The 26,134-nt window shown below is 39.7% G+C and overlaps 2 protein-coding genes across 3 annotated transcripts in view; one reads left to right on the top strand and one right to left on the bottom strand.

Annotated features, from left to right (window-relative positions):
* The window catches only part of Zbtb11 (zinc finger and BTB domain containing 11), a 31,092-nt gene extending 26,845 nt beyond the window's left edge, over positions 1–4,247 (top strand). Inside the window, exons 9-11 of the mRNA XM_013024099.1 lie at positions 955–1,113; positions 1,221–1,396; positions 2,155–4,247. Coding sequence (XP_012879553.1) covers positions 955–1,113; positions 1,221–1,396; positions 2,155–2,672 — 853 coding nt within the window. The 3' untranslated portion in view covers positions 2,673–4,247. The remainder of the gene's footprint in view (positions 1–954; positions 1,114–1,220; positions 1,397–2,154) is intronic.
* A 3,313-nt stretch (positions 4,248–7,560) lies between these two features.
* On the bottom strand, positions 7,561–25,853 carry Pcnp (PEST proteolytic signal containing nuclear protein). 2 transcript variants are annotated; one of them, XM_013024168.1, is made up of 6 exons: positions 25,725–25,812; positions 20,115–20,288; positions 19,877–20,039; positions 14,392–14,466; positions 12,182–12,237; positions 7,561–9,356 (listed from the first exon to the last, which is right to left on the bottom strand). In XM_013024168.1, exons 2-6 carry the CDS (start codon positions 20,279–20,281, stop codon positions 9,230–9,232), a joined length of 588 nt encoding a protein of 195 aa, XP_012879622.1. In that variant the 5' UTR covers positions 20,282–20,288; positions 25,725–25,812; the 3' UTR covers positions 7,561–9,229. The 2 variants fall into 2 exon arrangements, with proteins under 2 accessions (XP_012879622.1, XP_012879623.1); XM_013024169.1 differs by lacking the exon at positions 20,115–20,288 and having other exon boundaries at positions 19,877–20,091; positions 25,725–25,853.
* Positions 25,854–26,134: the final 281 nt, after the last annotated feature.

Raw genomic sequence — 26,134 nt, 5'->3', positions numbered from 1 at the left:
CTTATGTGGTGCTGAGGAATTGAACCCAGGGCCTCAGGCATGCAAGGCAAGCGCTCTACCACTGAGCCACCTTCCCAGCCCCTCGGTGAGATTCTTATTTCCAATAAACCACTAGAAAACCGGAAGTGGCTCTGTGGCGGTAGAGCACTCACCTTGAGCTGAAGAGCACAGGGACAGCGCCCAAGTCTAGAGTTCAAGCCACACGACTGACAAAAAACAAAACAAAACAATAAAAACTCCTCAAATAGTTTTTTTGTGCTTAGAAGTCTGTCATTTAATGTGAACTCGTTTCTATTATATACACATGGTAATGGCAGTGGTTTAATTTCTAGCCTCTTCAAATTATCATAAAAGATCATTTTCTGGCAGTACAAGTGTTGGTGGCTCACGCCACCTGTAATCCTAGCTACTCAGGATGCTGAGTTCTGAGGATCCTGGTTCAAAGCCAGCCCAGACAGAAAAGTCTATGAGACTCCAGTTTACCAGCAAAAATCTGTGACATAAGTGATAGAGCACCAGGCTTTGAGACAGCATTTACTGTCTTATTCTCTATAAAAGTTCTTAGGTTCATTCTAATTATATTGTTATTTTTCTATCCCTGAGTCAGTCTCTATGGCCAAGGGAATCTTGGGCTTCATCCCTATGGTCTGTGGTTAAAGAGCTGCTCACCTCCAACATGGGACAGGGCAGGAAGGTGGTGGTGAAGGGTGTGTGTATAGGAGAACAAAACCAGGATGAGGTAAGATGGACAGGCATTTTCTCTTTAATAACTTTTGGCCACTATACATGGTGCTTTAGAGGTTAAAGAACTTAAAAGGTTATAAAACTGGAAAACGGGGGAATTCTTTTGCTTTAACTTTGGGATTATCTTTCAGAGTTCTAGAAATGAATATACTGAGTTTTTTTATTATTGTTTTAGAGATAATCCAATTAGATAACTAAATTTCATTTTAGATGTGAAAAAAGTTTCTTTGAAGCTAGAGATCTTCGTCAGCACATGAACAAGCATCTTGGTGTGAAGCCATTCCAGTGCCAATTTTGTGATAAGTGCTATAGTTGGAAGAAAGATTGGTATTCCCATGTGAAATCTCATTCTGTCACTGAGCCTTATAGGTGAGTAAATTTGAGACGGATTTAAACTTAATTGAGCAGTGTATGTACTTCAATGCATTCTTAATGACTGTTGGACAAAATAATTGAGGTCCCTTCCCATATTTTAGGTGTAATATATGTGGCAAAGAATTTTATGAAAAAGCTTTGTTTAGAAGGCATGTAAAGAAAGCCACCCATGGAAAGAAAGGAAGAGCAAAGCAAAACCTGGAGCGGGTGTGTGAACAGTGTGGAAGAAAATTTACTCAGCTGAGAGAGTACAGGAGACATATGAACAACCATGAAGGTAACTTAGCATTATAGATATCTGAATAAAATGCTTGCCAATCCAGCAATGCTGCTTTTGGCTCTTACCTTTAATGCCTTAGAAAAGACTTAAATAATAGAGTTGATACTTAACCGAGGACATAATAATTAGAAGGCTGTTTCCTTCCTTACCCTAACCATGAAGGGATAAATGAGGTTGAACCTAGAAACTAAATTGGTCTGTAAATTCTATCTTACTTATTTTTGAATGATATTTGGTATTTGAAATATAATTGAAGTTGCCTGGAGAGAGAAGCTTTTATGCAGATGGGACAGTGATCGTTAGATTTCATGTAAATTTTCTAACAACATCACAGAAAGATAGAGCTTGTGTAAGGAAAGCCATTAGGTGCTAATTAAAAAGATTGTCATAGTCAAAGTGTAAGAGCACAGGCACTGGTACTGTACTTTAAAAACATTGGGGTGCCTGTGGCTCAGGCCTGAAATCCTAGCTACTCAGGAGGCTGAGATCTAAGGATCACGTTTCAAAGCCAGTCTGGGCAGGAAAGTCCACGAGACTCCTATCTCCAGTAAACCACTAGAAAACCGGAAGTGGCCCTGTGGCTCAAGTGGTAGAGTGCTCGCCTTAAGCTGAAGAGCTGAGGGACAGCGCCCAAGCCCAGAACAACCGCCAAAAAAAAAAAAAAAAAACCATTATTGGAAATTGAGCATACCTTAACACTGCAGTTCATTATGTTTTCTCCCATCTTTCCTCTCCACACTTTTCTTTTTTGACAGGAGTTAAACCTTTTGAGTGCTTAACATGCGGAGTAGCTTGGGCTGACGCTCGGTCTCTAAAACGTCATGTGCGAACACACACAGGTGAACGGCCCTATGTGTGTCCTGTGTGTAGTGAAGCCTACATAGATGCCCGGACGCTTCGCAAACATATGACTAAATTCCACAGAGACTATGTGCCTTGCAAAATTATGCTGGAAAAAGACACCCTTCAGTTTCATAACCAAGGAACTCAAGTGGAACATGCTGTTAGCATCTTAACTGCAGACATGCAGGAACAAGAAAGCAGTGGTCCTCAAGAGCTTGAGACGGTGGTGGTGACAGGAGAAACTATGGAAGTTCTTGAAGCTGTTGCAGCTACTGAGGAGTGTCCATCAGTATCAACGCTTTCTGACCAAAGTATTATGCAAGTGGTGAATTATGTTCTGGCACAGCAGCAAGGACAGAAGCTTTCGGAAGTGGCAGAAGCTATTCAAACAGTCGAAGTAGAAGTGGCACATATTTCAGAAGCAGAATGAATATAGTGATGGCAAAAAAGACACATCTTGTACACTGAACTCACAAAATGTTTGTTTACAGTTCCATGTGACTATCCACTTTAAGGTTTCTGTGTCAATGCTCTGGGCTGTTGGTGCCATTTCCTTTGGCCAGTGAGTTCTGTAGAAAGTCTGTACTGTAAAGAAATGGAGAACAAAATTCTGTCTGCTGATAGTGGTTTATCATGGTATGTTTTTTTATGAATTAATGTTCATAAATGACTGTACTAAATTTAAAGTTGTACAGTTTTATTTGTATTTTGACATTATTATATATTTTGAGTTCAAAGGCTACACCAGTTAGCTTTTTTTTGTTTTATTCTCAAAATACAGTTCTGTGATTTCAGTTGCTACTTGTGGATTAAAAAGAAATTTTTAATATAAAGCATTTCATAGGATGCATAGGTTTATTACTTAATTTTTTGTAGGTCTGTGATTTACAACTTGCTATTTATTTAACCCTTTTTGAGTCAGGGATTCCTTATTCTGTTTTAAAGCACTTAATGAGTTATGTGTTGTAATCAAGTTCAAACAATATATTTATCTTTGTGGGGAACCCATAAACTGAGTACCTGATTTTTAAAATGCCATTAAAGTGCATAAAATTCCTGTTAAGGCCTTACTGTGCTTTCTCTTCCAGGCATATAAGTGGCCATGAGAAATGAGTACTGTTTATTAAACACTGTTGATGGAAAATTTCTCCTCTAACATAGGACTGTTAATTTAAAACAATCTCTGCTGAAAAGAGTGAATAAGTTAATGAATGCACAGTTACATTTGGTTATGTTTTCATCTTTTGTATCATGTTTGTGTCGAAAAACTGCAGGTGAAAAATAGGATAGCAATATGGACATCCTGTGGATACCATATAATTGTCAAAAAAATTTCAGAATATTGAAAAGTCTTCAGTACAGCCTCATTATAGGATACTACTTGATTATGCTTCTACCAAAATAAAAAATCTTGAAAATTTACCTAAAACTAAATTATATTGATTCATGTGTTTGATTTTTAAGTTCTTCCTCTTTAAGCTAGTCAATTTTCTGACTTTTAAGATAACCATGGAGAAATCTCACATTTTTCTCTAGGAAACTACCATTGAAGCTATAATTGTTAAAACTAAGCTTTTAGGTATTAGAAGCTATCTTAAGATAAAAAATTAAGATATATACAGATCATATGTAATTCATTCCTAAAGCACAAAAAAAGAATGTGCCTTGTTGTACATATAAAGATGCTTTTATTCCAGTTTACTTTAAAAATGGCTTTATGTATAAATGTGATAGCCATGCTGCATGCATTATATTTGCATACATAATATTTGCATTTGCAAATTTTTGTTTCAGTAGCTGTATGGCTGACTAAGTGAATCTACATACAGCCTGTTGTAATGGCTGATTGTTTACTGTTAGTGAAAAAGTTTTTCAGTCTAACTAAAACTTGAAATTGTATTTTGTCCATTTTACCATTGTTACTACATTTAGTTAATTGTGAAAGCCCATTTATGTATGTCAGAAATATGTAAATAAAAGATGTTCAATCTTGTTTAAAGCATAAGCTTTGAATCATGGATCAGTTTTATTTCATGTATTTAATATCAGAAACTAAATAGTTGGTGGAATGGCTTCAGTGGTAGAGTTCATGTCCAGAGAGTAGGTTCAGTCCCCAACAACAACAAAAAAACTTAAAAAAAACACAAACGGTGTATAGCAGCAGTAATGAGTCCCCCCTAGACAGTCTTGCTATTGTAACCCAGTCTCATTTCATACTTGTGGTCTTCCTATCTCATCAGCCTTCTGAGTTGCTGGGGTTATGGCTATGTGCCACCATATTATGGATTTTAATCAAAAGACAATTCAGGTCATTTTTTAGGGCAACAGAAACTGCTAAATTTGGGGGCTATTTGTTGTTGATTTACACAGTACTTTTTTGTTTTTGTCAGTCATAGGGCCTGAACTCTGGGTCTGGGCACTATCCCTCAGCTGTCTGCTCAAGGCTAGCGCTCTACCACTTGAGTCACAGCGCCACTTCCTGGCATTTTCTGCTTATGTGGTACTGAGTAATTGAACCCAGGGCCTCATGCATGCAAGGCAAGCACTCTACCACTGAGCCACCTTCCCAGCCCCAACATAGTACTTTTATTTTTTTGGTTGGTTTTGGGGCTTGAACTTGGCTTGGGTGCTGTCCCTGTGCTCTTCAGCTCAAGGCACATGCATGCTTGAGCCACAGCGCCACTTCCGGTTTTCTAGTGCTTTATTGGAGATGAGTCTCACGGACTTTCTTGCCTGGGCTGGCTTTGAACCGCGATCCTCAGATCTCAGCCTCCTGAGTAGTTAGGATTACAGGCTTGAGCCACTGGTGCAAGCAACATAGTACTTTTTTTTTTTTGCTTATGTGGTGCTGAGGAATCGAACCCAGGGCCTCAGGCATGCAAGGCAAGCACTCTACCACTGAGCCACCTTCCCAGCCCAACAATATAGTACTTTTTAAGTGATGAGATTAAAAAAATTTTTTTTTGAAAATGTACTTGTTAGTATTAAGCTGTTTTTCCCTATTCTTGCCCACAAGTTGCATAGTTCATTTTCCATAGTGTATACTGGATACTATGACTGCATCTGTTCCTTCTCCCTTTCTTCACCCTCCCTAAAAAACCAAAAGCAGAACACGAATATGTTTTGCCTGTGTGTGTATGTCTGTGTCATGGGAGTCTGTGTATGTCTGTCTGCCAGTCATGGGAGCCTGAACTCTTCAGCTCTAGACTAGCGCTCTACCACTTGAGCCACATTACCACTTCTGGCTTTTTGTTTATGTGGTGCTGAGGAATCAAACCCCGGGCCTTGTACATGCAAGGCAAGCGCTCTTACCACTGAGCCACCTTCCCAGCCCCCACCCCTTAAAAAAAAATTGTGAAAGGGATTTCTTAGGGTCTTGGGGGGGATAGTCCTGGGGCTTAAACTCAGTCTGGGTGCTGTCCCTGAGCTTTTGTGCTAGCTCTACACCACTTTAGCCAGTTTCACTTTGTGTGTATGTAATTGGAGATGAGTCTCATGGACTTCCCTGAGGTGACTTTGAACCATAATCCTCAGATCTCAACCTCCAGACTAAGGATAATAGGCATGAGCCAGCTGATGCCTATTATCTTTTCATTTTATTTTTCAGTTTGTTGGTTTATAGACCATACAGAAATCACTTGACTTTTACAATAACCAATTATAGTTCAATGAATATGCTGCACGTAAAGTGTTCCTGAAGAGTAGTACTGGGAGAAAATCCAAAGATTTAGGATAAAAGCACAGCGGTACACCTGTCCTGTAGTGATGGTTCATGCATATAATTTTCCTACTTAGCCGTGAATGGACAGATTACCGTTCTTAATGAGACTCCGTACCAACTAATAAAGTTGAGTGCAGTGGGTAAAGCTGAGCATGGATCATAGTTCCAGGCCAGTGCCACTTCTGTCTTTCTGGTGGGTAATTGGAGATGAGTCTCATGGACTTTCCTGTCCGCGCTGGCTTTGAACCGCCATCCTCAGATCTCAGCCTCTTGAGCCCTAAGGTAATTTCTTCTAGTTGATAGTCTGCTACTCCCCTCTCCCCTTAGGGATCTCATGTCCTTTCCCTCTCGGTTAAAGCAATGCAGAAAGCAGCCTTCAACATTCCTGATGAAAGCATGTAATAGGAATTATTTTTCTTTTGCCAGTCCTGGGGCTTGAACTCAGGGCCTGGGCACTGTCCCTGAACTTCTTTTGCTCAAGGCTAGAGCTCTACCACTTGAGCCACGTGCTGTGGCTTGCTCTGCTTACGTGGTGCTGAGAAATCGAACCCAGGGCCTCATGCATGCAAGGCAAGCTCTACCACTGAGCCACCTTCCCAGCCCAATAAAATGATTTTTAAGGATGATGGTATACTAGAATTTTCTACAGAAATAATTTACTATGGGTACTTTGGTTACACTGGGTTATTTTTTCCCTTTTCAACATGGCTATTAGAAAAGTTGAAATTGTGTTATTAGTCAAATATCTTTATAGGACCACATTAGTCTAGAACCTGAAGACGTAGGTTCAAATTTTGACCTCACTTTGCCTTTGACACAGGGAAGCTGCTCCATCCCTCAATTTTTTTCATCTTTAAAATAAGAGTATCTACTGTATATAGTTTAAATTTAAAGCAAAAACAGTAACCACTATATAATAGTAAAGAAAATACATTAAAGCCAGGTGCTGGTGGCTCATTCCTGTAATCCTAGCTGCTTAGGAAGTTGAGATCTGGGGATCACAGTTCAAAGCCAGCCAGGGCCAGAAAGGCTGTGAGACTCTTACCGCCAATTAACAATCAGAAAACTGGGAAGTGGCACTGTGGTTCAAAGTGGTAGAGCGCTAGCCTTGAGCAAAACTGCTTAGGGGCAGTGCCCGGGCCATGAGTTCAAACCCCATGACTGACAGAAGAAAAAAAAAGAAAATACCATTCAATAGCAATGAAGATTAAATACTTTGGAATGAGTATTTAACAAGAAATGTGTAAACCCACAATAAGATAATTTTAGAACACTCCTGAAAGACAAAAGCAAAGAACTCTTGATTATTATCAGGACCAGGCATGGTGGCTCACAGCTGTAATTTGTTACTCAGAGGGGAGAGATTAAAAGGAACCTCAACTAACAAGCTTGGTATGGTAGACTATGGTAGGCCAATTCTGGCAGGCAGAGGCTAGCCCTGGCAAAAACCAAATGACCCTATCAAAAAATAAAGCAAAAAGAGTGTGTGGCTCAAGTGTCTTCCTATCTGGCGTGAGACCTGAGTTCAAACACAACAGACAAAAACCAAACCCAAACAGCAAGCAATAATTAAATAGAACAGAAAATCTGAACACTATTGAGTTTGACAAAATTTATTGGTATTTTAGTAAAGACATTCATTTCAGTCATTTCTCTCTCCTCATCTTGACCTTAGGTTAATATTTCATTTGGGGTCAAGCAAAGAATACGCAGGAGAGGGATGTTATTTTAACAAACAGTAAAATGGACAAAAATGGATAGTCTGCCTACACAAAAGTAAGTAAAATTTATTTATCTTGATATAATTAAATCATGGAAGAACCAATAGTACTATATACATTTCCACTGTTTGACTTGGGGCTTATTCTAAACTTAAATGTGAGAGGGTTGGGCATATCCACAGGCTGCTTCTCGGGAGTTGCTTCCTACTAAAAAAGCCCAGTAAGTAATCACCACCGCCGCATCTTCTGAAGCTGCCTCCAAATTTAACATTGCAGTTTTTAGGAAATCGTTAGACCATGTTTCTTTTGTTTGTGACTATGTATTTAAAGATGTTTAACTGTCACCTTAAAAAAAATCCCATATACAATACAAAAATACAAAACAAACAACCCTACAGTACACAAATTTAACAGAGTATATGTGGTGAGAGATCATAAAATGTGTTCGCAGATGCACTTTCTATTTTCACTAAATGAAATGTGCTTTTGAGGCCACAGGTCAGTATAAATACACTGAAACCATGTAATTATGCAAATAAGAAATCCTGTATTGAGTTCAATTCAGATTGAATGTAACTAGTTAGTCACTTAAAGGCTTAGACAAAGTTACAGAGAGTTTATCGTCTTGTTTTCTATCCTCATACAGTGCTTAAACTTATTTTTGGTATTTAATTCTTTTCGAAAATAAAAACCAGCCAAACATTTGAGCAGTATGTACATTTCAGTTTTTGGTGGTGGTCTGTATTTTAAAAGAAACAGCTTCCTTATGATTTGCCTCAAGCTCAAGTTTTGTTGGAAATGCTTACAGGAACTAGGAACAAAAACTAAACAGAAACACATTCAAAATACTGATTTACTTTGGTAGCATATGGTTGTTTGAAGACTGATGTAGACAAGATACATTAAAGTGGGCTAAAGCAAATGCTCAATACTTCACATATTTTTTTTAAATTTAAAGATGTAAGCAACTGTATCCACTGATAGCAATGCAATACCTAGATACGATGACTTGAAACAAAATGCCCATAAAGAAAAAATGGTGTTTTAATTTTATCTAAATTTACTTTCTGTCAATAGTCCAGTAACATTTTCCTCTCAGTACTACTCCCTCTCTCTATAAGGCTGTACCTAGGAGCCAGACAGTTTAGGTAATGAGGGAGTTAAGTTAGGAGAGTAACTATTTGCAGTTTTAAATAGACAATAACTTTTACTTCCCTCTTAATGTGCTAATAGTTGGTTCTAAAAAAATATGTAATTCTTAAAAAGGTACCATTTCTGATTTCTTTATTATCTGTAGCCTTTGGAAATTAATCACATGAAACTACAAAATTAGCAAATGTCTTGAAATCTGTATATAAAACATAAATTACCTCTAATTTCAAACTCTCATTTATTAGTGTACCACTCAATCTTAAAAAAAAAAAGAAAAGAAAAAAAAAAGAAAAAAAGGTGGCTCCAAAGATAGTCTTATACCATTCTTTAAAAAAGGAAACTGTTCCTTTTAACTTTACACCCACCCCATGCCCCAATTTCAAAACACATCATTTAATTGTCTTGGTCATGGACATTTCCCAGATGAGATTTTATATTTCGTTCCCATAGCTTCTGGTTATCAGAAAACCCATGCTTTCCTTTATTGAAGGAGTTTGGTCCAGCTGATGTTGGTGTATCCCTGTGTTAAAAAAGGAATGGGTTAACATTTTACATTCATGAATATGCATTAGTTTAGCATCTACTATAAACTAACAAGCTAAACCCCAGGCGCCTCTACAGAGATTTAAAATATTTTTTCCACAGATACAGTTCAAACTGGATACAGTTCCTATCTACCAGGGCTTATTTAAGTAGAAGTCAGAACAAATCCTTTTCTTTTTTTGCAAGCTGAGAATTCCAGGGCCTCATGAGCTATTCTACTCGTCAGTAGACAAATTCTTTAAGATTGAGCTAGACACCCATCCAAGTGTGTTTTAACAAAAATTTAAGATAATTCTGAGGCAAAGCAACAATTACAGTTTGCAAAATCATGGCCCAAGAGCTAGGGGTATTGCTCAGTTGTAGAGCCCTTGCCTAATACATACGAGGCCCAGAATTACAGAAAACAAAATCTGTTACAAAATACTCAGGTAACTGAAACTTTTTAGCTGGGTTTATAAAATCGCCTTCGCAGCTTACCATCAATATTTATAAATAAACAGGAAAAATATGAAAATATTACCATGTATATAAAAGTACTGGGTTTAAACTGAGTATCAATATCAGATCTATTTCTTACTTTAGGTCCTGATATGAAAGGATGACAGCAGGCCAATGGGACAATTTCCATTTGAATCACAGATTCCAAGTCTAAAGGCTAAAGCTAACATATAGGTTTAGAAATGATCTGGTGGCTCACACCTATAATCCTAGCTAACTCAGGAGGCTGAGGTCTGAGAATTGCAGTGCAAAGCCAACTTGAGAAAAGAAAGCTGGTGAGACTCTTATCTCCAATTAACTACCAAGAAACCTAGAAGAGGAGCTATGACTCAAGTAGTAGAGAATGCAAGCCTTGAGCAAAAAAGCCCAGGAACAGCGTCCAGGCGCCCTAGTTCAATCCCTAGGACTGGTATGCACGCATGCGTGCATAAACATTAACATTTAGAACTTAGTTTGCTCTTTGGAGGGTCATATGTGGTAGAAATAAGAACACAAAGTGTTGAGGTAAAGTTGAGCTATTTTTTTGTTGGTCATAGGGCTTGAACTCAGGGCCTGGGGACCTGTCCCTGAGCTCTTTTTGCTCTACCACTTGGGTGGTTAGTTGGAGATAAGAGTCTCACAGACTTTCCTGGGGTGGCTGGGGTGGCTTTGAACTGTTATCCTCAAATCTCAGCCTTCTGAGTAGCTAGGATTACAGGCTGAGCCACCATACCTGGCAAGTTGTGCTTTTTTTTTGTCGGTCGTGGGGCGGCTTGAACTCTGGGCCTGGGCGCTGTCTCTGTGCTCTTCAGCTCAAGGCAAGCGCTCTACCTCTTGAAACACAGCGCCACTTCCTGTTTTCTAGTAGTTTATTGGAGATCAGAGTCTCACAGACTTTTCTGCCCAGGCTGGCTCTGAACCGTGATCCTTCAGATCTCAGCCTCCTGAGTAGCTAGGATTACAGGCGTGAGTCACCTGTACCTGGCTGCAAGTTGTGCTTTCTTAACTAGCTTCGAGGCTATCCACTTATGCACACAGACAGAAAATCAAGCATGGCAACTTATTAAAAAAATGCCATTTATATGACAACAGTAGCAATGAAGGAAAATTGAAAATATTCTTTAGTATTAGACACTTAAGATCAAGAGGAGGGGCTGAGAAGGTGGCTCAGCGGTAGAGTGCTTGCCTTGTATGCATGAGGCCCTGGGTTTGATTCCTCAGCACCAAATAAGCAAAAAGAAAAAAGCCGGAAGTGGCGCTGTGGCTCAAATGGTAGAGCGCTCGCCTTGAGCTGAAGAGCTGAGGGACAGCGCCCAGGCCCAGAGTTCAGGCCCCACAACCGGACCCAAAAACAAACTAAAAAAAAAAAAAAAAGATCAAGAGGAAACAGTAAGAAAGTCATTACAAGTGAAAGCAAGTAAAAGCCACTTTTCTATTACACAAGGAAAAAATGTAAATTTCAATTTAAAATCAAGAACACATCTCATACCTATGTCTTATTTGAAAAACCACAAGTTATATCCAATATGAAATAGCTTTAAGTTGTTATGTTCTTAAGATACTCATTTTCTTCCACTAGGATAGAAAAAAGTTCACCGATAGTTCGCTCACATATGATGGCACACTATTATTTTCTTCTTCACGAGTGGTCCAGTTCTTACATGTGTGTGTGTGTGTGTGTGTGCGCGTGCGGGTCTTGGTGCTTAAACTAAAGGACTTGGGTACTGTCCCTGAGCTTTTTTGCTCAAGGCTAGTTCCCAACTACTACATGAACCACAGCTCCTCTTCTGTCTTTTTGTTGGCTAATTGTACATAAACATGTCTCACAGACTTTCCTGACTGGGCTGGCTTTGGGAAACTTGATCCTTGGAAAGCAGTCTCCTGAATATCCAGGATTACAGGTGTTAGCCACCAGCACCTGGCCTTCTCATCTTTTTTTTTTGGTCGGTCGTGGGGCTTGAACTCTGGGCTTGGGCAGTCCCTCAGCTCTTAAAAGCTGAAGGCAAGCGCTCTAATGCTTGGGCCAAAGTGCCACTTCTGGCTTTCTAGTGGTTTATTGGAGATAAGAGTCTCATGGACTTTCCCTGCCCGGGCTGGCGTTGAACCGTGATCCTCAGATCTCAGCCTCCTGAGTAGCTAGGATTACAGGTGTGAGCCACTGGCGCCCGGTGGGGCCTTCTCATCTTTAAGATCCTAATTAACCATGTAGACCACAGAAAATATAAAAAAAAAATTGTTTAGCTCAAAGAGCCTGAACACTAATAAAAATATGTAAGTTATCCTTGTTCTAAATTAATCTCAAATATTTATGAACAATTAAAATACCTTCCAATATTCTTCATCCTCATCTTTGCTTCTGGAGGCATTTCCTCTGGCTCACTCTGAAGAAGAAAATAAAGAAACTGAAAAAAAATGTACTCAAACCTATTAAATTCACAGGGGAGACGGAAAGAATGACAATAGGTAGAGGTACAGTTGGATAGGAGGAATATCTAATGTTCTCCACATAGTAATACAATAGTAGTTGGCAAAAATTAACTGCATATTTAAAAATAGCTAGTAAAGAAAACTTAAAATGTCCTAAGGAAAGTACAAATGCTTGAGATGATGGATGCCAATTCAATTTTACCTGATCACCAGACATTGTATACAAATATTAACATGTCACACTGTACTATAAATAAATACAATTAAGCATCAATTACATATTCTCAGACTATGGATGTGCCTCAAGTGGCATAGCACTTACCTAGCAACACCCAATTCTGCCACACCCACACCCATACCCACCACACCCACACAATTCTCATATTCTAATGCACACAGTGCTATAATCCCAGCACTCAGGAAGCTAAAACAAAGAACATAGTAGGACCTGGTCTCAAAAGCAAATAGAAGGACTTGTAAGTCTTCCAATGTCGCTACATCTAGAGACTGGTCTCTATTCCTTTTGTGAATGTCTACAGTTCTTCACTTCCTCAGGTAGTTTTGATTTTTACCTTCTATTTTACACTTAAATCTGACTTACCATGCTCAGTTCCTATAGAAACATGTCTATCTTGTAATGTTATGGTGCCTAGTATAAAGAGTGCTTTTAAATGGACAGAATTGTGTACAACACCTGTCTAACAATGGTGAGGCCCTGAGTTTCATCCACAGTACTGCCAATGCAGTGATAGCCACACTAATTCTTTCCCTCTTGATGTAGACAACCCATATTTATTCTTTCCCAATTATTCTACAAAACGCTTCAGTCAAGTCAAATGCTACTACTACCTACTTGCCGCTTGTGACTTATGTGTTAGCTTACAAAAGTAGACCTTGGAGGATTCAAATTCTGCCTTGTTTTAGTATCTAACTTTAATTACTACTCTTTTGTTCTTCTCAAATCACTCTATTTCAGGGGTTGGTTTTCATCTGAAGGTATAATCCTTATGTGCCTTTGGGAAACACTCAGGCAACACCTTAATATGTAATTGTTATACCACAGGTTCACATCCTAAGTGACAGGTTCTGAAGTTAAAGCCTAATACAAATATCAGGGTCAAAGCTGTGTGCTGGGGGCTCACACCCTATAATCCTGGCTGTTCAGGAGACTGAAAGCTGAGGATCATGGCTGAAAGCCATCTGGAGCAGGAAAGTCTGTGAGATTCTAATCTCCAATTAATCACCAGAAAACTGGAAGTGGTACTGTGGCTCAAAGTGGTTGAGTGCTAGCCTTCAGTAATAAAGCTCAGGGATACCGCTCAGGCCCAGAGTTCAAGCCCTATGACCGACCAAAAATAAATAAATAAATAAATCATGGTCAAAATTTTACCTGAGAAATTCAATTGGCTGCTTGTTAGTGTGGTAAGGTAGGTGCACTGAGAGAGACATGCAAGAACCGGGGTTGACAGGGCAGTAGGTAAGCACCTCTCGCTCACCCTGGAATGTGTTTTTTGAAGCATTGAGTTCAAGCAGAATTACATCCTCTTACATATAGGATACCAGCCATCTATAGCTGCCTTTTGTAACTGGAAAGCATTATGTATCATTGAAAACCTCACTAAAAAAATTCTTAAGAGTACCAGTAATAATTTTTTCATGCTTTTTTAAAATTGCTAATCAATAAGCACATGTCAACTTAGTTCTTAATCTTCTTGCCGAAAAGCAGTATTTTAAATAAACCTACAACAAAGTAAATAACAAAACAATCACAATCAGGGCTGGGAAGGTGGCTCAGTGGTAAGAATGCTTGCCTTCCATGCATGAGGCCCTAGGTTTGATTCCTCAGCATCACATAAACAGAATCAGCTGGAAGTGGCACTGTGGGTCAAGTGGTAAAGCGTGAGCCTTGAGCTGAGGGACAGCGCAGCACCCAGGCCCCAGTTCAGGCCCCACGATTGACAAAAAAACAAAAAATCATCCAATTTTTATAGGTGTTGCCAAGAAGTTCGTTAAAGAAGTTCCACTAATATCATAAACATAAACTACAACTTGCCATTAACTCTTTCTTAAGGACTTGTTAAAGTGAAATAAGATGGGTATTAACTTACATCTTCATCTTCATTAAAAGCTGCTGCTACTGAAAGGGTTTTTGGAGCAAGAGTTGGAACAGTTTCCTTGGGCTTCTGAAGAAGTAACATATTAAACAAAATACAACATAAGTAACATTTGTACAAGCTTGCTTAAGAATATAATTGATGTTAAAAGCCTTTATTTTATTTTCACACACACACACACACACACAGACACGGTAAGGAACTAAGTGCTTTGGACAAATCCATTTTCTCTCTGAAAATGCTCCTAATTTATATCTACTTGTTTCCTTTTTGTAAAAAGAAATCATTACTACGGATCTATAATTTAACTAAGAGATACTTGGTTTTAGAGAAAATGACTATAATCCTCTCCCATACTAACATTAAAATTTAGAATTACTTTGAAAACAAAAGGCACCATTAGTCTATCTTTCTTTACTAGTTACCCCAGTTGATCTTTAAACAAGCTTTATCTATTTCATCTCTTTGTACAACCATAATTGTTCTTACTATCACACTTAGCCTACATTATATTGTATTTTGGCTTTATCCTCAACATTTAGCTGAAATTATTCTTGATATGGTCACCAACAACTAGAGTGTTGTACTTGGTTTTTGTCATGGCTCCTTTCTGAAAATAGCCCTCTTTAGCTTCTAGGATACTGTTCTGTCTCCCTTTTCTGTTGCTTCTCATTCAAGATTTAGATACCCAGGACTATAATGTTAGTGACCTTTCCTTCTCTAGTCAATTTATTCATTTTGAAGGGTGTGTATGTGTGTGCTGTTCCTGAGACTTGAACTTGGCCTGGGCACTGTAGTAAGCTTCTTTGCTCAAGGCTGGTGCTCTACTACTTGAGCCCAGTCTACTTGGCTTTTCGGTGGTTAATTGTAGATAAGACTCTAGCAGACTTTCCTGCCTGGATTGGTTTTGAATCATGATTCTCTGACCTCAGCCTCCTATAGCTTGGATTAAAGGTGTGAGCCATCTGTGTTTTCAACAAGTTCTCTGGTTACCTCAAACAAGCTGCCATTTGTCTACTGGACAGCTCCCCCTTAAGAGTCCCCATGGATACTCTATCATGCATAAATAATCAAGCCAGAAAACTTTTCCTTGAACTTTTAAGATCTACTGATCAGATCTATACTGAATAAATTGACTCTCCTTCCTTTTATTGTATATTACAAAGCTAAAGCTCCTAGTATTACTTGACTGGACTACTGCTATGGACACCATTCCCAGGGCTGAGGGTACTGACCTGGAGTATGAACCTGTGTTTGCCTGCCATGCTTGTCAAACATGCTTGAGTGCTTATCTGGCAAATAAACGTGAGGCTTTGGTTCAATTCCCAAAGAAGGTGGGAGGAGGAGGAGTGATGCTTTTAAGATGCAAATGTACTTAATTTTCCAGATCCACTACAATGATTCCAAGGCTTCCTTAACACCTAAATGTTTGTTTTTTTAAACTTACATCTTTTTTTTCTTTTCTTTTTTTTTTTGGGTCCGGTTGTGAGGCCTGAACTCTGGGCCTGGGCGCTGTCCCTCAGCTCTTCAGCTCAAGGCTAGCGTTCTACCTCTTGAGCCACACCGCCACTTCCGGCTTTTTTCTTTTTGCTTGTGTGGTGCTGAGGAATCAAACCCAGGGCCTCATACATGCAAGGCAAGCGCTCTACCACTGAGCCACCTTCCCAGCCCCTAACTTACATGTTTTAACGGATACTAGCAGAGGAAGGACAGGAGGCTAAGAAAGGCTGAATGAGGAAGAATATAGCTTAAGTAGCTTATCTGCATGTATGAAAATAGAAAAATGAAAGCTGGGCATCACACCTGTAATCCTAGCTACTCAGGAGGCTGAGATCTGAGGATTGCGGTTCAAAGCCAGCCCGAGCAGGAACATCCCTGAGACTCTTATCTCCAATAAACAACTAGAAAACCGGAAGTGGCGCTGTGGCTCAAGTGGTAGAGCGCTTGCCTTGAGCTGAAGAGCACAGTGACAGTGCCCAGGCCCAGAGTTCGAGCACCGTGACGGACAAAAAAAAAAGGCAGAGGGAAAGGAAGAAAGAATGGGAGGAGGGAGTAAATGGATCAGGCATGTATGGAAATATGAGAACAAAAACCCATTTTACAACCACTGTGTGCTAATAAAATTTCTTGTATATTTTTGAATAATAAAATACATTATTCCTAAAGAAAAAAAATTACATTATGTGATATGGTCTTATGACCTCAAATCTAAACTTTGTTTGAAATTCCTTGCAGTTATATGAAATGTTTTTTGTTCCTACCTCTGGTAATGTCTAACCACAGTATCAGTTCACCAATAAAATCTTTTGACCTAGGGCCGGGAAGGTGGCTCAGTGGTAAAGCATGACATAAGCAGAAAAAGCTGGAAGTGGTGCTGTGGCTTGAGTAATAGAGTGCTAGCCTTGAGCTGAAGAGCTGAGGGACAGCACCCAGGCCCAGAGTTCAGACTCCACAACTGACAAAAAAGAAAAAAAAAATCTTTTGACCCATTAAAACAGATATCTCTCTCTCTTTTTCTCATTCCCTCTTCCTCCCTACTCCTCTCTTGTTCACACACACACACACACACACACACACACACACACCCCTTGGATAGCATGAATAATCATTTAAAAAATACCCTTTTCTCTTTTAAAGCTGTCAAGTATCTAATGTTATAGATACAATATAAGACACAGATAATGGTTGGTATATGTATTTCACATCGTATAACCAAAAATACTTTGAACTATCTTTTTCATATCCTACACTTCAATCCAAGAAGATTAAAGTTTACTTTGTAAAAACAGACTTTTGTTTTCTAGACTTAGGAAATTTTACCTTCCACTTCAAATGATCAGTAATCAATGTCAACAATTCAGAAAAAGCAGTGATTTGGATTCAAGGACAAGTTTCTGTGCAGTAAGATCATTATCAAGGGGATTAGACCCAAGAGTATACATTTATTATGTTAGCAAAAAATTAAATATTTTTGCTACTTAGTCTATACAACTATATGTACATATATATATAAATAACAGCATTATATAAAGTATCAGCTGACTCATACTTTCAACACAAAAATTTAAAAGTCAGAATACAGAAACACAGAAAAATATTATTATAATACAAGTGCATTGTTTTTTGTTCAGTCCAATCCCATTTTATAGTCTTTTGTACCAGTATAAGAGCTTAAACTCTGGGACGAAGTACTATCCCTTAAATTTTTCAATTAAGGTTACTGTTGCTCACCACTTGAGTCAGCTCTACTTCCAGCTTTTTGCTGGATATCTGAAGATAATAATCTTACTATTCCCAGCCTAATTTTGAACCACAATCCTCAGATTTCAGCCTCCTGAGTAGCTAAAATTACAGACGTGAGCCACCCACTCCTGGTCTAAATCTTTCAAAAAACACATGAATAAACAACTCAAAAGCAATTTTAGGGCTTTTCTCTTCTCATAAACTATAATCATTTCCCGATGCCAATAATAAAAAATTATCAAGTATTTTTTCTTAAATAAAGTATGTTTGGTATTATGTCAAATTGTCACAGTGTAGGTTAGAAACAAACATCCACAACTTCATAAACTTTAACAGTATTTCAGATACTTCCAGAAGCTCTATGGTTAATAAGCATCAATGAATACACTAAAGTTGAATACTTTCAAAGGTTTCACTGTTATATGGCTCATGCTAAATATACCATAAAACAAGAAATCAAAAGTTAGGGCTGGGAAGGTGGCTCAGTGGTAGAGCGCTTGCCTTGCATGCCCGAGGCCCTGGGTTCAATTCCTCAGCACCACATAAGCAAAAAGAAAAAAGCCGGAAGTGGCGCTGTGGCTCAAGTGGTAGAGTGCTAGCCTTGAGCTGAAGAGCTGAGGGACAGCACCCAGGCCCAGAGTTCAGGCCCCACAACCGGACCAAAGAAAAAAAAAAAAAAGAAATCAAAAGTTAACTTAAAGCCAGGCACTGGTGGCTCACACCTATATCCTAGCTACTACAGGAGGCTGAGATCTAGGATTGCAGTTGCAAGCCAGCCCAGGAAAGTAAAGTTCAGGAGACTGTGATCTCCAATTAACCACCAAAAGGCCAGAAGTGGAGATGTGGCTCAAATGGTAGAGTGCTAGCCTTGAGATAAAAGCTCAATGACAGCATTCAGCTCCCGACCAGCACACAAACACAAAATAAGTTCACAGAGCTGGGCGCTGGTGGCTCATTCCTAGCTAATTGCAGGGCTGTGATGGGAGGTGAATGGTTCAATCCTCCTGCCCCTCCAATGTTCATAGTACTCAATTTGCATTTGCAGTTCTAAAATCAGGAATCTCTTTATCATGTAATATATTCCCAATATTGATCTTTTAAGTTATAAACAACCAATTTCTGGAGATATTGTTATCATTTTGTGTGTGGTGGTAGTTATATATTCTTAATATTCTTAATAGTGAGATTAAATACAAATTATTTCACAAAATAATTTTGAGATTCTGCTTAACTGAGAAAAATTGTTACTTTATAAATCACATATTCTAGCCTGGCGCTGGTGGCTCACGCCTGTAATCCTAGTTACTCAGGAGGCTGAGATCTGAGGATCACGGTTCAAAGCCAGCCCGGGCAGGAGAGACCGTGAGACTCCTATCTCCAATAAACCACCAGAAAACCGGAAGTGGCGCTGTAGCTCAAGTGGTAGAGCACTCGCCTTGAGCTGAAGAGCTGAGGGACAGCGCCCAGGCCCAGAGTTCAAGCCCCACGCCGACCAAAAAAAAAAAGAAAAATCACATATTCTGGGCTGGAAAGTTGACTCAGTGGTAGAGTGCTTGCCTTGCATGCATGAGACCCTGGGTTTGATTCCTTAGCACCACATAAGCAAAATGGAAAAAAAAAACCGGAAGTGGTGCTGTGGCTCAAGTGGTAGAGCGCTAGCCTTGAGCTGAAGAGCTGAGGGACAGCGCCCAGGCTCAGGGTTCAGGCCCACGACCGGACCCCCCCCCAAAAAAAGTCACATATTCTCTGTAACATTGATTCTAATATTCTAAATCTTTCTCCTCAAACAGCTTTACTGATATAATTCTTGTAGATCTTCCCTAAACCAGATGATCACTTCTTTTTTCTTTTTTTTTTTTTGTCGGTCGTGGAGCTTGAACTCTGGGCCTGGGCGCTGTCCCTCAGCTCTTCAGCTCAAGGCGAGCGCTCTACCACTTGAGCTACAGCGCCACTTCCAGTTTTCTGGTGGTTTATTGGAGATAGGAGTCTCACGGTCTCTCCTGCCCAGGCTGGCTTTGAACCGATCCTCAGATCTCAGCCTCCTGAGTCGCTAGGATTATAGGCATGAGCCACCAGTGCCCGGCTCAGATGATCACTTCTTAAATAATTACATGTAAATTTCTACATTAAAGAACAAGCAACCTAACTTTTTATACTTTTTTACTATAACCTAGCAAAACTCAATTTCCAAAGCAAATATTGCATTACAAACGTCATACATAAAATAACAACTCACAGTTGATCCAAGTTTGATGGATATGGCTGATGCTTTCTTTGTCGTCTGACTACCTATGGCAAATCCAAACTTGGAGATCTTTGTAGGTTTTGTTGGGAGGTCTGCAGCTTCTTCTTCAGCTGATCGCTTCTCAGCGCTGCGACTGGAACTTTCCCCTCCATTACTGGAAGAAACAGTCTTAGTTTTCACAGGTTTTTCTGCTTCTTCTTCAGGTCCTGGTGAAGTCGAAACAACTTACCAAGATGAGCTATTTTTACTGAGCAGATTGATGGGAGCAGCAACCTCAAAAAGCATCGTTATAAGGAAGATACCTCTGCAGTTGTCACCTACTGACCCAACAGTCTCTTCCACTGTTAGAGTATATAGCAGGAACTGAGATTGTGTGGCAGTAGAAGAGGTTCCCATGAATTAACTAGCATAAAATACAGAGCAATTTAAATTATAAACACAGAGTTCACAAAAAGTAAGACCCTTCAACCAAACGTTCTTTTATAAGTTGACAATCTCGTTATTTGTGGCATTTCACTTTTTAGAAATCAAGATTATGTAAACTATGTTCTACAAAGTAGTGTGTGAACAATCATGTGGCAAGTAATACACTCTGCTAAACACCTAATATTCTCAATAATGTAGTACTAGTTATGTAAAACTCCTAGCAATGAACAGAATCATTATCACCCAAACTATAGTGTTAATATTTTCTCAAGTAATGGGTCCCTCCCATACATACAACCTAAAGGATCGGTTAAGGAAAGCAATACGTCTCAGTAACTTTGCTTGCATTTGCATTAAGTCAGTGGAGAGGTCATATTCTGAATGTGTCTATAATATTAAAACTAAGAACACGTCGGGTGGTAAGACAGAACACTGGCTAAGCATTAATAATTTTATTTTCTTTCCTTAATTGTCTAAGTCATCCTAAAGAAAATATTCTATTACAATAGTTTACTTTTGTTTTCCTTTCCTTTTTTTTCCCCTAAGGTCTGAGACTGGGACTCAAACTTGTTACCTGCTGCTATTGCTTATTGGCTAGTGCTCTACCAACTGAGTCACACCTCTAACCCCAAGAGTTTACTTTTGAAAAGAAGGTACTCAATGGGATGACCCTAAGAATAGGTAAGAAAATGAGACTAAAAGCTAGACTAGAAAGAGGAAAAACAAAATCCCCAACATCAACACAAAGACAAAGGATTAAAAGACCCATTGTAATCTAGATCTGTAAAATTTTGGAATGATAGTATCACTAGATTAAGAGGCATTTGTGGTTCTGGGGATTAAAAATATGCTCTTATCATGCTAGAAATGCTCTCTACCCCAGCTATCTGCTCCCTTTCTCTCTTTTAGGTTTTGAGACAGGGTCTTGCTAGGTAGCCTAGACTGGTCATTTAACTTGTGATCCTCCTGAAAAGATGAAATTACAAATATGCCCCCACTATTGCCCAGCAATATATGTACTTTGACTTAACAGTTGATTTTGTTTAAACAAAAAACAAACTATCCTCTTTAGACAAGGGATAAATGCTATAATAACAGCATAGGGGAGGGAATTAAACAGGTTTTTTGGTTTTTTTTTAAGTCCAGTCGTGGGGCCTGAACTCTGGGCCTGGGCGCTGTCCCTCAGCTTTTCAGATCAAGGCTAATGCTCTACCACTTGAGCCACAGCGCCACTTCCGGCTTTTTTTTCTTTTAGCTTATGTGGTGCTGAGGAATCGAACCCAAGGCCTCATGCATGCAAGGCAAGCGCTCTACCACTGAGCCACCTTCCCAGCCCCAAGTTTTGTTTTTTTTTTCCCTCCAAGAGCTATCATGAAATAGTTGCTTGAGATGCTGTTTATTTACTCTAAGTAAAATTGCAAAAGCACCAGAAAAATTAAAATTGAAAATGTTATTAATAGATAAAAAGTAGAATCCAATTTAAGAAATAGACATTTTCTTTAACAAAAACAAAGAGTATTATGCAAAGTTTTTTCATAGTCTAAGTTTCTAACTTAGAATTTACTGCCAGATGGTGGTGGCAGCACTAGCCTTTAACCTGGTATTAGGGAGACAGAGGCAGGAGGCTTGGAGTTTAAGCCATCCTAGGATATGTAAGAGATCCTGTATAAGAGGGGTGAAAAAAAAAAGTTGATTTTCCCCTGCATTCTATTGTTTTACTATATAATAGTAATACCAAAACAATAAATACTTTCTGAAGACATAGTTAAAACTGAAAATTCACTGGCTGTACATGTAAGGACATAGAGAAAATGAATTGGCCTTACATAAAGAAACAGTCTGTACATGCATAGCACATTTGTGCAAACAGAAACTAAAAAACATCAAAACAAATAAAGAAAGACTTGATTGTAGAGTAACTCTCCTCTTTGAACAATGACCCATGGGTAATAAATGGGTAAGATTTCCAGTTCTTTTAAAGCCTATTTCGTCTGAATTATAACATTAGAAAAATAGAAGCAGCATAAATGAAAAAAATCTTACTATAATTACGTATTAATGACATTAAGTGTAACAATTAGCTGAGCCTATATATGCTAATAAATAGAATGCAGTATTATTTTATCTAATCCCATTATGCTACAAGTAAGATAGATAGAGATTATTAAAGAAAACAGTATGAAGAAAGGGAAATGGCAGAATTATTCTAGAAATCATCTGTAATCAACTGGCAGAAACTCATTTTTATTCTTTTTTTTTTTTTTGGTCAGTTGTGGGGCCTGAACTCTGGGCCTGGGCGCTGTCCCTCAGCTCTTCAGCTCAAGGCGAGCGCTCTAACACTTGAGCTACAGCACCACTTCCAACTCATTTTTATTCTTATCTGTATTCTTATCACTGGAAGAGGCAAACTACGGACTTACCCACAACCAGGTCCACACAGATGATGACATGCTTATTAGGTCATTTTTACACATCAATGATTTCAGATCTAGCCAGCAATTTATTTTTGGTCATAGGGAAAAAAAATGGCTTTGCTTTTTTTCTGTTGTTGTTAAGATTTGCAAAGCAACTTTAAAATCAGATCTAATTTTCAACAAAGATAGGAGGGCATAAGGAGGGAACAAAGGTGGATGCACAGTTATCATTTCTTAGTGTGCCATAAGGTTTATGCTTTTTTTTCCATCTATAATCTTTTTTATAATTATGTAGCAAAGCACACAAAACATTTCAGAAGGCAAGAGGGATAAACAAAAGACTAAGATGGGAAGATATGACAGCTAGATCTGTGAAAATTACCTAAAAAGAAAGTGTGAAATCCATAAAAGTACTCTTCAGTGACTCATTTGCATTCTGGAAGCTAGCTTATTTGAAAATTTAAATAAAGGGGAGGAGGCAAAGAACTACCAACACTAGTGTGCAGCTGAAAGTTGAATATATTCAAGAATCTACTTGCTTCTGGCACAGAAAATATCCATGTAATTGAAGTAATTCTTAGTATAACCTTTAAAAGCTTAAAATGGCTATGATTATATATAAACAGCCCTTCTTCAAAATTTGTTTAATCTCATAAATTTATCCAAAGAGACAAAAATCTACTCAAAGCCTTACTTACTCTGTTAAGTGAAAATACAGTTTAAGCAGCTTCTCTCATAGACATATATAAAATTTAACAATGGCAGTAATCTACTCAATCTACTCACTAAAAAAAAAACAACAGAAAACCTATTTTTAAGGCTAGCAATATAGCTCAGGGTAGAACAGCTCTTAGCATATATAAGGCCCTGAGTTCAATCTCTAGTACCAATAAAAGTCAAAATAAGCAATTTATATTTGAAACTTAAATTGTTCAACAGGAAAACAAAAATCAGAAGTCTCTAGGTAAGCAAGTAGGACCAACATGACTATCCTTTCTTTTTTTTGTGACCGTTTGCCACTAACTATCAATTAGGGACATCCATGGCATCAAATGTCTCAACAATGCACAATTTCATTAAAAATAGCTGACACATGCCAGGCATGGTGCTTTACATCTGTAATCTTAGCTACCTGGGAGGCTAAGATCCAGATGATCATAGTTCAAGGCTAGTTTAGGCAAAAGTTTCTGAGACCACATCTTAACCAATAAATAACTGGTCACGGTGATGTATATCTGTCATCTCAGCCACAGGCAAAGTGAAAACAGGTTATGTTAGCTGGGAGGGAAAAAGTGTAAGAGTAAAAAGAGCTAGAGGTGTGACTTAAGTTGTAGAGTTCCTACCTAGGAAGCAGGCTCCCCTGTACTGTCAAAACACTCAAACGAAATCCAAAACTTACATTCAAAATGGGTTACATGAAACAGCACTAGTTTCTTTATAAGAGAAACAAGTTAATTATGTAGAAATTAAGGGATTTTTGTCATTCTAAATTACCAACAGAAAGACCTTAATTTCTCTACCAATTTATACAACCTCTACTAAATAGTAAAATAGAAACATTACTATTCAAGCTACAGAACTAATACTTCTCAACTAAAAGGGTGGCAGGTAAAAATATATGGTGGATTTATGCTGACACATCAAGGTCCATTTGCCAACACATTAAACATCTTTGCCATTCTAGGTTGAGGGAGTTAAAAAGACGACCCTGAAATCAAATCCATATAGGATTCTATAAGCTACAGATCTTTGTCTTAACTCAAATTATTTCGAGGTTTCTATATGATTTTTTTTTACAATTTTTAAGGCAAAATTTTTTTGGTGGGGAGAAAAACCTCAAAATAAGTATTAGATGTTTAAAACTGTTTTCATAATCTATTTTACTAGTTTAATCAAAGGAGAAAGGAGTACCGTACATATTGAAAAACAGTAAATTCTGAGTGGGCTCACTTCCCTTATCTGTTCAATTTTTGTTGCCATGAAAATAATGTGCTATTAATCGTCCATATTTTCTATTACTAAATCCTTTCAGGGACAAGTCTAAGGGAGTCAGAACAGAGAATGATATTAAGATGTTCTAAACTAGACACGATCAGCTGGCTCGGGTTAAAGTCACCTGTCTCCTTATGACAAAGGGGCAAGAGGAGGGAGTTGGGGAGATTACATGTTTCTTTTCCTGCATGCGTTAAGACCCAAAGTTAAAAGGTGATGGGGGTAGGGGTGGGGAGGGGGGCGCAGAATAAGGACAATCTGTAACCTGAGCTCAATGCGGTTAAAAAAAATATATAGGAAGTCACACCAGCCCATTAAGCCACCTAAATTGCCGGTCAGCTGGTAGGAACCTAAGAAAAGGCCATTACTTCAAAGAAAGGCACTCAGACCCTGAGCCTCGACCCCTAGCTGGCAGTCGTCGGGCCCTCCGTCCCGTGCCGACCCCCGCTTAAAAAGAAAGGGCGCGGGGGGGGGGGGGCTGGGTTCGCCGCAGCCGCGGCCAGGAGGGAGCGCCGGCCTAATTACCTCCTACGTGTAACCGAGAGGCCCGCACTTTCGGAAACTCGGCCTTCCGCCAGCGCCCGCGGCTACTACTAGGTGGTTCCCCCCGCGTGGCCGTGTCACTGTGTGCGTGGCGGCGTGAGGACCAGGTCCAGGGCGTGTATTTTATGCGTGTTCGTCACCGGGGTGGCGTTAGCGGTCCCTACGCCGCCACTCCCGGTCCCACCCCGACTTCGTCTCCCTTTCTGGGCGCCCCATCCCTTCTCCTCAGAGGCCTGGAGGTGAACAGGCCAGGGCGCCCTGTCCTCCGACAAGAAGGCGACTGCGGGCCTGGCTCCCAGCGGGCCGCGCCGGGCGTGCCCGGGGCGCCGCGGGGCCCGCAGCTAGTCGGGTGAACGCCATGTCGGCCCGTTCTTGTTCTATCTGACTCCCACCCCCCACCCCGGGGAGCTCAACGAAAGGCCCGGAGAATCCCCCGCAGCCCGCGACGCTGGGGTTGTGTTCACCTCCGGGGGCTCCAGTTCGCTGCGGCTTTTCGGGCTTCTCCTCTCCCGCCTTCCCGTCCGCCATTTTCCCCGCCGCGGCCTCCCTTGCAAACCACGCCAAAGACGTCACGGCCCCGCCCCCGGACCACTGAGGTTTGAGATCAGCCCACGAAGTGGTAGCCTAGAGAGGCTCCGGACAGTGAAAAGCGGTCGCCCCGGAAACGGAAGTGACGTCATCGACAAGCCGCCACTAAAAACGGGCGGGACCTGGGCCCGGAATTGCTGGTGTGCGTAGGAAGGGTGCCGAGGCTATTAGAGCGGCAGTTCTACAAAAGCGGGAAGTGTGAGGCGTAATCTTGGAGCCGGTGATGGAATCCTGGGTTTCTGCGTACCCACGTTTTTGTAGCTGCAGCTGAAACTGCCAGGCCCAC

This window comes from Dipodomys ordii, unplaced genomic scaffold, assembly GCF_000151885.1.
Source record: "Dipodomys ordii isolate 6190 unplaced genomic scaffold, Dord_2.0 Scaffold73, whole genome shotgun sequence".
Taxonomy (NCBI): domain Eukaryota; kingdom Metazoa; phylum Chordata; class Mammalia; order Rodentia; family Heteromyidae; genus Dipodomys; species Dipodomys ordii.
Note: the sequence above shows the minus strand (reverse complement) of the source record. Positions and strands in the feature narration are given on the sequence as shown.

Bases quoted from the DNA above. Each gene is read 5' to 3' on its own strand.
- Pcnp (XM_013024168.1), bottom strand. From the start codon at position 20,281: ATGGGAACCTCTTCTACTGCCACACAATCTCAGTTCCTGCTATATACT. The intron at 20,040-20,114 runs GTAAGTTGTTTC...TGTTTCTTCCAG, and splicing joins AGTAAAAATAGCTCATCTTG to TAATGGAGGGGAAAGTTCCA. The intron at 14,467-19,876 runs GTGAGTTGTTAT...TTACTTCTTCAG, and splicing joins CCATCAAACTTGGATCAACT to AAGCCCAAGGAAACTGTTCC.